The sequence below is a fragment of the Lathamus discolor genome, chromosome 2 (assembly GCF_037157495.1).
Source record: "Lathamus discolor isolate bLatDis1 chromosome 2, bLatDis1.hap1, whole genome shotgun sequence".
NCBI lineage: Eukaryota > Metazoa > Chordata > Aves > Psittaciformes > Psittacidae > Lathamus > Lathamus discolor.
In genome coordinates, this window is record NC_088885.1 from 40785042 (window position 1) to 40798218 (window position 13177).

Genomic DNA, 13177 nt, shown 5'->3' on the forward strand with positions numbered 1-13177 from the left:
ACCCACTGTAGAGCACCAGCTGAAAGACACCACCAGAAACACACCTTTTAATATTACTGATCACAGACTAGAGGTTGAGAGGTAAAGGGAGCAAATGGATTAGCAAACATGGTTAGGTTCATATCGCCCTGGTTTTGGCTGGATAGAATTTCTTTCTTAGTAGCTGGTGCAGTGCTGTATTTCAGCTTTAGTCTGAGAACAATGCTGATAACCATCAATGTTTTAGTTGTTGCTAAATAATGCTTACTCCAATCAATGACTTTTCAGTCTCTCACACTCTGCCAGTGAGGAGGGGCACAAGAAGCTGGGAGCAAGCAGAGACAGGACACCTGACCCAAACTAGCCAAAGGGGTATCCCATACCACAGCACAGCATGCCCAGTATATAAACTGGGGGGAGTTATCCAGAAGAGCAGATCGCTGCTCAGATCAGGAGGGGTACCTGTCAGCAGGTGGTGAGCAATTGTATTGTGCATCATGTGTCTTTCTTGGGTTTACTCCTCTCTCTCTTTTTCCTTTTATTATTATAAAAGTATTTAACTTTATTTCAATTCTTAACTGAACATGCAGGTTTTACCTTTGTCCAATTCTCCTCCCCATCCTACTAGAAGGGGAAGTGAGCAAGCAATTATATGGTACTTAGTTACCGTCATCTGGGGTTAAACCATGACAGTACTTTTTGGGTGGAATGCTTCAAAAATTTCCATTCTTGCACAGTAGTCTATCCTAGCTAAAACCAGGACACACATGCATTCCCCAATAACACCATCTGGCTTTATTCTTTTTATTCAGTAAATGCAAGGGTTATACAGAAGCATATATAAATAGCAAGAAACCAGCCAGAGCTCACTGCCAGCATCCAGCATTCCTTGAAGGCATTCACAGAGCTTGTGAATGACGTGGAGGGGAGACCAAGACTAGCGAAAGGAAATAGGCCCTCACAGGCACGAGGATACATTCCTTGAGACACAGTACTAGACTGTTATTAAACATTTTAAATCAAGACCAGGCAAGGATGTTTAGTATTCTCAATTCCAAATAGCACTTTTTCTTTAAATCACATTATTTCTTAACTGATACATGGTTATAAAAAGAAAATAAATATTATCTTCAGAATCCATACTGCATGACATCACTAAGGAAAAGATTATTTAAAAAGAGAACAGAAGTAGGTATCTCCAGTGACCAAATGAATATCCAACCACACAAAGTCAGAGATCACAGCGACAGAGATTTTCAACCGATGAATTACAAGGCCCTGGAAACCAGAAAGCAACTGATCTACTTCAGCTACTGTCCTTACCTAAGCTCACTAACCAGAAAATTAAGGTCCTTATAAATCATATCCATCTGGAGATAAGAAAGGTAAGTGTGTGAAAGGCATAAATTATCATGATTAAGGAAATTAGGAAGTCAGTAACTCATTGATAGATAAGTCTCCATCTGTCCAGCAAAGGATTGGATTTTTTTTAGTTTTTCCAAAATTAACACAGCTTTCTGGTTAAGCACCTATTATTATTCAACCAGAAAACACAAAGACTTGCACACTTCGGTATGGGAACTCTGTACCCTGCAACTGAACATGAATGTGAGTTACACCTAATTTTTAAATATAGTACATAACTTAATGTACAGAGGTTTCTTCTTTCACCATTGTGAGCTGCAAAATGCAACTGACTGGCTCATACCCTCAATCTGTATTTCCACTGTCGAAATACTATTCTCAGCAGATAGAGGCCAACATTTTAATTCACCAATTTGTTTTGAATGCTGCTGGGCTAGCTTGTAGCGTTGGAAAGCTACTGGAGCAGAAATAGAAAGAGGACAATATTCAGTAGAACAGAAACTACAAACCACACAGGTTACAAACAACCAAAGAAATACTTTCTATTCTGCGTAACAGATAGGTAGACTCAGGATGGAAAATAAGTTTATTTCAGTCAATTGAAAGACATATTTGAATGGAATAAGATTTCCTTTCCACCAAGTAAGATTTTAAATAATTCCTAACAGGAAATGGGAAGAGGTTTCCATATAGGATGATTTTTTACAGACTTTTTTCTGCTACAACACTGTAGTACCACTGTTACACACAATGCTGAGTAAAGCAATTGCTAATATGATTGAGAAGTGTCAAAAATTAAATGGCATACAGTCCTTCTACTCTCCCATCACAACATCTGTATCACATAAAAGAACACTACAGAAATGGTGATTACGGACTATAAAAGCTAATCTAAATCAGTTTGAAATTTAATAAAACATTGATCAAACTGTAGAATCATCTGCAATATTTTCAGAGTAGGTAAAAAACAATTATTGCCTCTTAAAGGAGAAGCTATTCACCCCAAATCAGTGCAATAAGGCTACTTCACAGCTTTCTCAGGTTCTCATCAGCACTGACTTTTTTTCAACACGCAAAAGCACTTTTCAGTGTTGGAGACAGCAGCATTTTAGAATTATAGCCCATGTATAAAAGCAAGACTTCCGTAGTTCTTCCTTTTGTCTTTAGTCAGAGAAAGATTGCAGAGTGATTTTATTTCAACAGCTCCTGTATTCTCTGTAAATCTTCCAGATTAACACTGAGAAGTAAGAATTTCACATCCAGCAGAGATGAGGGACTGCTTATGAGTTATCTTCACTTCTCATTCCACCACTCATTTGTTTGACAAGAACAGTTTGTAAGGCCTGTAAACTGGGTCAGTCCAGAAATTTGCACTTGGCAATCCATCAGATTAGAGCCCAGGAATACACAGTCCTACTTTGAAGCGTTACGTTCAAACTGTGTTACTGTTTGCATAACTGTAACATACACCACATGTACCACACACATAAGACTGTAAACAATCCCTATTACACAGACCTAGCAACATCCAAACAAGGTTGATGGACATAAAAACAAGAAACAAAAGAAACCCCAAATCTCACAATTTGGGGAGAAACAACAATTTTAGGCTGCAGAAAGAAACAAACGAACAAAAAAACCACCCAAACCTACTGCTTAGGAACCCAAAATTGACAGAAGCAAACTTTCAATGGGTCCAGGATACAGCTAAACAAAAGCACAAACACTAACACGTAAATCAAAAGCAAAACTGCGTGTTTTCATATGCTGCATGAATTTTGTTAGCCCCCTAGGATGCTGTGGAAACCCAAAACATTTCAGATATACATTAATTTCCTCCTTTATTTCATTTTAATATCAGCCCTATTCTTAGAGATTAAAACCCCTTTGTTATTGCTTATACTCTCATTCTTCCTGGCTCAACTGTGCAACAGCACCATGGCTTTTTTGTTACTGGCTCTGCTGAGTGCACAAGGAGCACCACCCCAACTAAGGGACATTTTATATGCTTAATTCCATTTTTTAAATTTAAAAAGTACTTAAAATAGCATCAAAGATACCTCCAAATATCTTCCTAGTTTTCTCTAGATCTTATTAGAAAAGACTGTCAATGCTAATTGTAAAATGAATCCAGATAGAGCATAAAGTGTTTATCATTCAACAGAACGAAATTAAGGCAGCCTCTAAGAGTTTTCTTTATGCATCTTTACAGAGAAAGATGATGATCACAGTCCACAGCAGTCAAGTAGTGGAAAGCCATTTACAAATCTGTATGTTAGGCCAACTATGTGGCTGTTCTGGATACCAACATATACACATAGATGAGAACTTCTGCAAAGGAGAGGAATTTGAAACAAGCATAAGACCAACAGCTTTGCTTAAGCACCAGAGGCCACCAGCACAGGTTACCTACCATTCCTTGCCAAGAAACTGGCCACTCCTTTCAGTGAATTATATGTCAAATAAAAGAACTTCCAGGAAGAAAAATAGCTCATTTGCAATTTGAAGATTAAGCTATTATGGATACATCCTTAAAGGATTAGTGAAGTGGGAAGTACAGAGAGGAAGAGCTGAAATATTGCTGCTGCAGACAGAAGAACAAGGGGGAAAAAAAAGAAAATCAAGACTGCTTGTTTTATCCTTCAGGACTGCTTGTTTTATCCTTTTCACAGCGCTTTGCATAATGTTAGTTCCCTTGGGTTCTCAAGCACAGTAGTTTCCTGCTGCTATATGTCCTTCTACACAGCAAAAAAGAAGAAAAATATAATCTGAAAGAAATCAAGGAAGTATCATATGAATGAATTACCAGGGAAAGTTAACAGTAAATGTCTTTAAAGCTACTTATAATGGTAGATTCTGAAACACTTTTGTGTCTTTAAGAAAGGAACCAACAATGAAAGCAAAAAAACCCTGGATTTCCTTGGACAACATCCAAGGAGAAACTTAACAAGAAACAATACAGAAAGCCTATTTTTATGGAAAATACAAGTTTCACAAGTCTAGATGTCTCGATCATTTTTAAACGCAGCAATTGTGAACAAAACCATCAGGGAACGTTATGCATACCCAATACATAATGTAATCCATTCTGTAAGTGCCCTGACATGTATCAGCAGCTTACCTGGAAGTTCAGCACTTAGAACAAAGTGAAATTAAAACCAAAACACACAAAAACCCATATCCTGCAAGATCCTCAGTTACAAATCTGGGCAGTTATCCTTAGTGCTTCAATACGGTGACCCTGTGAGCAATTAAGCTACTCTGTAGTTCAGAACAACTTTGTTTTGAACTATCCAAGCAAATAATCTGAACAGTGGCTTTAATAATTTGCATTTGTTATGAAAAAACAAGTTTCCAGAACGCCTGGAAATCTCACTTCCACATAAAACTTAAGTAAAAGACTCAAATAGAAAGTTTAAAACCATGAATGGATGCACAACTGTGTCTCAGTAACACAGAAAAAAATACACAATTACTTTGATGGAATTAACTGAGACTACAGCTAAAGCCATTAGAAACAAATCTGAATTTTCTAATGCTTTTTTGTTTGAACTAGTGCAATGGAGTTCATCCCTGCCTCAATGTTGATAGTGTATTTGGGGGCTTTTTTGACTGTAAGTACCATAACATGAGCCAATTCTTAAGGTTTAAAAAACAAAAATAAATATTTGAAGAACCCCTCCCTCATCCATCACTTAAACCTTGCATCCATTACTTAAACCTAGGAATTACAAAGATCCTCATTGTCCAAATAAAGGTCTGCTACTACTATCACCTACTCATGTATTACAGGAGTTATTTATTTTTTACAGTTTGGGGCAAGAAAGTTAAAACATATTTCATCTTCCCAACAGAGAACTCCGATGCTGTGATTGACAGCACATTAAAATCTAAAGCCTTGCAAAACTACAAGACCTCCTTAATATATATTTTGAACAAGCAGTAGAAAACAATCTTGAAACAGGTTTAGACCATTAGACATGATGTTTAATCACTAGCCCAACAACTTGATTCCTCAAAGGGGAGGAACTGAGGTATCAAGCTGTGACATGGCTCCATGTCACTTCACAGCACAAGACTGTCAGAAGTCACAGTGAATATCCTATTTGGCATGCAAAGACAAAACAGTCTCACAAAACAAGACAAGAAAAGCCTACAGCTCATAGTTTTGACACAATCATCTGAAAAAAGTGATGTCATAATTGCATACATGTCTCACTAAATCAAACACTTCCAAAGCTTAGAAGACTGAAGCAGGATCAGCAACCTAGATTTTCTCTAAAACATTTGCAGATGATGCACACTCCATGATTTAGTAACACTGCACCCACATATGTTAACCTTAAAAAGCAGCTGGGAGGAGGCCAGCCTTAAGTGTTAGAAGAGCAACCAAAATAAGTCTCTGGAGTGTGATCTTCCGCCGAGAAGTAGAAGCAAACTTCCGAGTTTCTGGGCTATCCTTCCTCAATTCCCCTTTCTTGCCCTCCTTATCTGCATCTTGCCTGTCAGAGAAGACAGAAAACCTGTGTGGGTACAGGTAGGCTGCGCTTGCTGAGGACTTGAGAGCCTTTCTTGAACAGGTACAGCTCTCCCTCACATGCCTCTTCCCACTTGGAGGGGCCACTCCAGGTGCTCAAAGTTCCTCAAAAGCTCCACAGCAAAAATACCTTTGTCTAGATTTATTATTTTTTTCCTGGACAATGACCCATTCCAAGGCACAGCTATGGCAGTGCCAGACGATAAAGAACAGAATCATAGAATAGTTAGGGTTGAAAAGGACCTTAAGATCATCTAGTTCCAACCCCCCTGCCATGGGCAGGGACACCTCTCACTAAACTGTGCCACCCCAGGCTCTGTCCAACCTGGCCTTGAAAACAGCCAGGGATGGAGCACTCACAGCTTCCCTGGGCAACACTAACAGCTTCAGAGATTGCAATTTTTTCGGAAAAACACATTACTAAATCTATGTCCAACAGCTTTACTTATATATAACATATGAATTCACAACTTCAGAACTGCAGTGATATACATGTTGCGTGTCAACACACTTACATAAAACAGACCACACCAAATCTATTACTGAGTATTTTCATAAGTCTCCCATAATGACTCGTAATACCATAAGAGCCACACAGTTTGCTGTGGGGCTCATTCCTGCTAAGGTTCTTACAGAGGAATGCCAAGAGGTAAATTCAACATCAACCATTTACTATAAACTGAAGTCTTAAAGGTGCATTCACATCAACTTTTTAGTACAGATCAGAAGTGCACATGTAAAGCAAACTTCCTTATTGTACCTTCTAACTGCACATCATGAAGCAGTCCTGGAGTGGATGAACTTTTGGATTTCTGGGGTGCATTTCTTTTGGACAGAACTGGACTGTTAGATGTAAAACCTGGAGCACAAGCAGCACACTTCAACACAAACAGGCACTGAGTCCATGCAGCCAGCCTGGAATTAGTTCAATGCCAAAAACAATCAAAGTAAAAAATCATTAAAAAAAAAAAAAAAATCACTGAAATGCAAACAATACAGACACCAATTCATCAGCACCAAATATTGAGTTCTACAGACACAACCCTGTCAGACCCTGCTACTTGCTAAGGTACACAACAGCTTCCCTGTTCCAGTGCTCTTGAAAGGAGCCTATTAGTCCACATCCAGCTCACCTAGAGGGGTAGTCACTTCCTGCAGCCAAAGAAATCCAGTTCCTTGGTTTTCACATCTTGTACTTTCTTGGAGTTGCTCACATACTAGTGTCTCACATCCTGTAGGACCAAAATCAGGTTCTGGATGCACAGTCCTGATTTTGTGATGCAGCATCATCTAGCAAACCCATCATCTAACAATTAAATGGATACAGTGCTCTTAGTTCTCTACAGTAAAGCCACATGAATGGATTAGAGCTTAATTCAAACTAAATCTCATCTGCCACAGGAAGGCATAAGAAAATAATGGAGAAAAGACCCCTCTCAACATTTTTGGGGGTTACATATTTATCCACAGTGCTGGCCACTAAGCCCTACCTATGTGTTAGTTCTCCCTCGGGAACTTGAGCTCCCAGGGCTTCTACTACCTCAAAAGGGGTTTATATGAAAGCAAATACAGAGTTTCTCCACTGCACAGGCCTAGCAGAACATTCAGTACAAACCTCTTCCCTTATCCAATTACCCAGTAGAAGCCCAAGCCTTATTCAGAAATTCCTTGATACATAACATACTACTCTGCACAGGCCAATTACAGCAATGCAGCTAAAGCATTTTAACATATTTTCACAAACATTTCCTAAAAATGTATTGATCACATCCCTTGTATCCAAGAACAGCATCACAAAGTCTCAAAAGACATTCAGAGGTCCATAGTGCCTTCATTACTGCAAGCCAAGAGAAGCAGGTGATTCTCTTAAAGACATAAACAGGCATGATCAAAAGCGTATTTTGCAAGGAGATCCACAGGTTCAACTGATACCAAGTTGATTAATCCAAAGCATATCATATTTATGCAGTTATCAGCTACTGAAAGCTGTAAGAGACAATAAAATTAACTTGATCAGTTCATTTGTTCACCAAACAAGCTTGTAGCTCCCCAGATCTTCCTGGACTTTTTCACAAAATTTGACATCACACTTGCATGTTCTCACTCTCGGGTAATAGGGTAGTTTTATACCCTGCAAGTCTGCATAGCCTCTGGTTTAATTCTGCTGCTTCATGATAGTTTTTAGATGAATACTATTTGGTCCTGATCCCCTTGTCAGTTTGAAACTGGTAATACTGAAGTGAATATTGAAATAGTTATTACATCTGATCTGTCAAGAGTTTACGATTCTATTTTCTTCAGTAACCACTTGGGGGAAATGGAAATGTAATCTTTTCTCAAGACAAAGGTTACCGTATCTCCCCATTCCAGTAGGTCAGCTTCTGGAGAGTAACAATGTTCTAAATAAGCCATCTGAATTAAATGCATCATCAATTTAAGAATCACCGAGGAAACAGAAAGGTAGAGCAATTCTCAAATTGTTCAGAACAGCCACAGTAACAACGTAACAACGCAGAACTTCTCATATATGCTATGCTACCATTAGATCTCATGGAGTAACACATAGATACATTGTATCCTTGCACAAAACTCAGAACTTTCTTAATCTAGGTGCTCAGCCCTAACACCCAGGGTTGGACAAGGTGACCTCCAGAGGTCCCTTCCACCCTCAACCACCCAGCTAGCACCTACAGATTGGCCAGCCAACCCCTCCTTGCAGTCAAGCACTGAGAAGAGTTATTCTAAGAGTCAAGACAGTCACAGCCTTACTCTTCCCTCTGTCACTCCATGTTTACAATAAAAATTACTTCCATGAGATCACCCTCTAACCCTCAGTCACCCAACTTGGAAAACACTACAGCAGCTTCAAAGCTAACACCCTGCCAGTGCTGGATGACAGCTACCTGACAATGTCAAGAGGCTTCCACAAGGCCCTTCAAAAGACAAAACACAAAATCCTTACTCATGCAAGCATAGAGTGGCAGCTAAACAAAACAAAAAAAAAAAAAAAAAATCACCATTTCTCTCCAATCCCAAGGAAAAATCTGCAGCCAGAGACTTCATGGTAGAGAGCTACAGGACTTCCCACAACCCCTTCTGCACCTTGTCAGCTGAGGCCAGTATCAGCTTCTGACATCACATCAGAGATTCAACAAGCAGCTGGTACCACAATTCTCCCATCAAAACCAAAGCTGCTTTAATGCCTTAAGGAAGCATTGGAATCATACCCTTTATTTTTTCAAAACACAAGATGACATGTTTAGAAAAAATCTGGCAGCTCCGATATACTACTGTTAACAAACATGGTCAAGCATCCGTATCACAGACGCGGAAGTTACATCCTGCATAAAGAAGCACTCCTTTTCCCAGGAGTACATTAAGGGATTATCATAGAATCATAGAATAGTTAGGGTTGGAAAGGACCTCAAGATCATCTAGTTCCAACCCCCCTGCCATGGGCAGGGACACCTCACACTAAACCATCCCACACAAGACTTCATCCAACCAGGACACAACACAAGGCAGTGAACACCGAGAGGAATATGAGAAGGGAGGGAGCAGGTAGGAAGCAAGCTTTGATGAATGAAAGGTAATGAAACAGTCTAAAGGATTCACCTGAGCACAGGGAATAAAACCACTAGCGCCAAACTACAAAAAAGGTAAATCACAGCATTCTAGTCGAAGGCATCCCAACTAAAACAATAGTGACATACAAAATAACCAGTAAGCTCCATTAAACCACAGCTTTTAAAAATAGCAGAAAACGTGAAGAAAAATGCAAACAGCACAAAGAGACATTATGGTAAAAGGCAGCTACATATTAAGACATCCAAGCTAAGCTACAGCACACCAGAGATCTGTGCACTTCCCTTGACCCTGTTATGAGACCCGTTACCCTTCTCATACAGTTGCAGCTATCTAGAGAGTCACTGCAAGTCAGAACCCTGCTTCAGCATCTTGTTTGAAACTTCAAGTATAGGTCAGAGGTGGAGAAGCAAACGGCAGGAACAAACAATTCAGTGTGGAAGAACCTGTAAACCTACACAGCACCTTCCAGTGCTTACAAATTCCTATTGAAGCTCAACTTCAACAATATAAATTCTATTACTGTACTCACAGGTATATTCTGCTCTATGAACTAAGTGTCTAATACTATTTACACTTCCAGTCTTGGCTATAATTACATTATGAGTGACTTGCATAAACTTATAACTAACAAAACTTTATTTCATTTGCATTGCACTTTCAACAACTTTTTCCCTGCTTGCACATCACAAGCAATTCAAGTTGTCCATCAAGATTAAAAGAGTAAAAGCGTGAACAAGCAGAACATTTGCTTCCTAAAAGTGTCGTTATGTTTTGACAAACACATAGGTCCACAAGGTACAGATTCAGCCCAACAAAAAGGGTTTGCATACCAGATCTGAACATCACTAATCAAAACAAACAAAACTGTGTTTCACTACATTACCTAACTCTAAAATTGCCTTTGAGAAATTAAAACAGATTTTTGGTCTCATGAAAGTGAAACCTGGGTAGCAGTGTTTGCTGTGCTGTATATATGTGGTGTTCTATAGTACTTAACGCCAGATGTTTAAGACGGAGTAAAAGAAAGAGATGAAACTGACTCAGAATCCCCCTAACCATCATTAACAACCACAGCCAGTAGTTTCCAAAACAGGACCCTTATATTGCAGACACCTTTCCTCTCTTTGTAGGCATGGCCCTAATAAAATGGACCTGGAAGTATTGCTACTATTCTCAAAAACTATAAGAACTACATCAGAATAAACTTTCAGGTTGTCAGGGAAGCCATTCAAATAGCAGAGGTGCTAGGAGACAAAGAACAAACAAAATGTCTTTTAGGGACGCTGAGTGAAGTAACAGACTATAAAGAATCACAGACAGTTATTGAGGAGAGGAATACTAACTGGCAGAAGAAGACAAAGGAGCTCCAAGATGCACGAAGAGAGATCAAGCAAGATCACACACACGCAGCAAAGCATCTGGAGATGAGGAAGGCTGTCAAGTGCGAGCCAGGACAAGCGATACAAGCTAAAGATGCCAAGTGGTAGCAAAACCAGCAACCACATCTAAAACATACACAAAAAAAACATGAGATGAAAGTGTTTGGAACAGGAGTTCCTGTCTTGACTACACATGCAGAAAAAATAACGGAAGGTGCATAATAAATGCTTTAAGATAATCTTAGAGTGTTGCCTAGCAATGAGAGGTAAAAACCATACATAATAAGCAAAATACAACGAAAGTAAACAATCACCAAGCCACTACCAAAGCAGTCTACCACATGGCACACATGAGAGAAAACAGGAGACGCAACACATAGCAATGCAGAATCGTAAGAAGATAAGGGACTAGCAGCTATTGCAGAATAAGGGAAAGATGAAAAACAGCCATACCCAGGATACACATGGAAAGTGGAAGAAGCCCACAAGCTACTTTTGTCTATATGCATTTGGAGAAAAACAGATATATTCAGAAGAGCAACAGGCAGTAAGAAACACACAAAGGTGAAGCGGGAGAGGGAGAGCTGATTTATGGTGGGGCCAGAAGGAGAAAAACCACAACAGTCTTTGAAGGAGAACAGAGCCCCTGCAGAGGGAGAGAGGAGGCTGGGGAAGGGAATGGAACTGGGGCACAGGAGGGGAGGTGGTGGTGGTGGTGGTGTCCCGGACGGCCGCGGCAGAGCCAGGCAGCCGCACGCGTGCCAGGGCCGGAGGCGGATGACAGCGCCAGGCGAGAGGGCAAGGTGCCGGCGGCTTGCCCGGCGCCCTGTGCCGCGGGGAGCGGCGGCGGAGGGGGGAGCCAGCCAGCCAGCCATGATCGGCGGGGGCAGGGACGGCGGTGACAGGCGAGGCCCGTGCGGGCGGGCCGCGGCCGCTCGCTCACCTGCTGCACCCCCAGGAAGTCGTAGAAGTTCCGCGGCACCTCCTCCACCAGGTCGAACAGCTCCAGGTCGCCGCTGTCCCAGGCTCGGGCGCGGGGCGCCGCCAGCCCCAGCAGCGCCAGAAGCGGCAGCAGCCGGAGGCGCGGCGCTGCCCGCTGCCTGCCCATGGCCGCGGCCCCGGCAGTATCGAGGACGTGGCCGGGGAGGCGCCGCGGCGGCCACGCGCGGCCCAGCGGCAGCTCCGCTCTGACGGGAAGGAGCCGGGCCCGGCCCTGCCGAGAGCGACTCCCACTGACGGGGGGGCGGGGGGAGAGAACGCTCTCAGCCTGGCCAATCGCCGCCTCCGCAGGCGGTGACGTCAGGCACCCCGGCAACCGCTGGCGCTCGCGCAGTCAGGGGCTGTGGGGGAAGGGCGAAGGGGGCGGGGGCAGCGGGCGAGCGCGCCAAGGGGCGGCGGGGCGCGCTGGGTCCGTGCGCCCGCGCCGCGCCGCCTGCCGGCGCTTCCGGCCCCGCTGCTTCCCGGCGGCGCAGCCGCTGCGTGCCCCGCGGGCAGGCCCGCACGCACAGCCCGCACCGGGCACCCCGCCCGCCCCCGGTACGGCCGCGCCCGGGGCAGGTGCGGCGGCTCCGGCGTCCGCCGGCGCACGCAGCAGGGAAGAGGCGGCTGGAGAGCGGCCCCGCGTGCCCCGCGGGCGCGGGATCCCCCCCGGCGTGCGCTGGGGTTGTGAATTCCCTAGGGATGCGTTTGATTATTGGAGCCGGCTTTGCCCTAAAATCACTGCAGCAAATCACCAACAGCAGCGAGGTATTTGGGCGGTTTCCACTGGAGCTTTCATTCTTCCCCTGCTTAAATTAATACAAATGCTAGGTGAGAAATAAGAGACTGAACGGCTTAATACACGTTATCAATGTGAAATCACTTGTCCGTGGTACGTTCCGACTCCTTGGAACACCCCATCTGTTTAACCAGCTAGGCCTGGTTAATAACCCTCTGTGAGAATCTTCAAGAAAAGACAATTTTACGCACCCCAGAAATATCCATTAACTCAATCACGTTCAGAAAACATTTTTTCCAATTAAAAAAAATCCCAAATGCAAAATCTCACACACCTGAGGTCACTGGAGAAGAGCTAGCCGCCATTTACAAAATCACTGTACAGCAGTAGAGCACTGCCTTGGATACTACATGGGAATAGCAAGATACGGCTTTAAAATGTGCTCTATTTAATTCAGAACAAGGACTTGAATCGACATAGCCATTATCAATTTTCCAACTCATAGAGTAGTCTTAGGTAGTCTCTTCTACTGAAACTGTTCCCTTTTGTATAAACTATTTAAATATTAATTAGATTGGTATTTAAACTCGTGTTTCCATATCCCACGTGCAT

General features: G+C 42.4%; 1 protein-coding gene across 1 annotated transcript in view; it reads right to left on the reverse strand.

Annotated features, from left to right (window-relative positions):
- Window positions 1-12067, reverse strand: part of DNAJC1 (DnaJ heat shock protein family (Hsp40) member C1) — a 112282-nt gene extending 100215 nt beyond the window's left edge. The window contains exon 1 of the mRNA XM_065666552.1: window positions 11792-12067. Coding sequence (XP_065522624.1) covers window positions 11792-11956 — 165 coding nt within the window. The 5' untranslated portion in view covers window positions 11957-12067. The remainder of the gene's footprint in view (window positions 1-11791) is intronic.
- Window positions 12068-13177: the final 1110 nt, after the last annotated feature.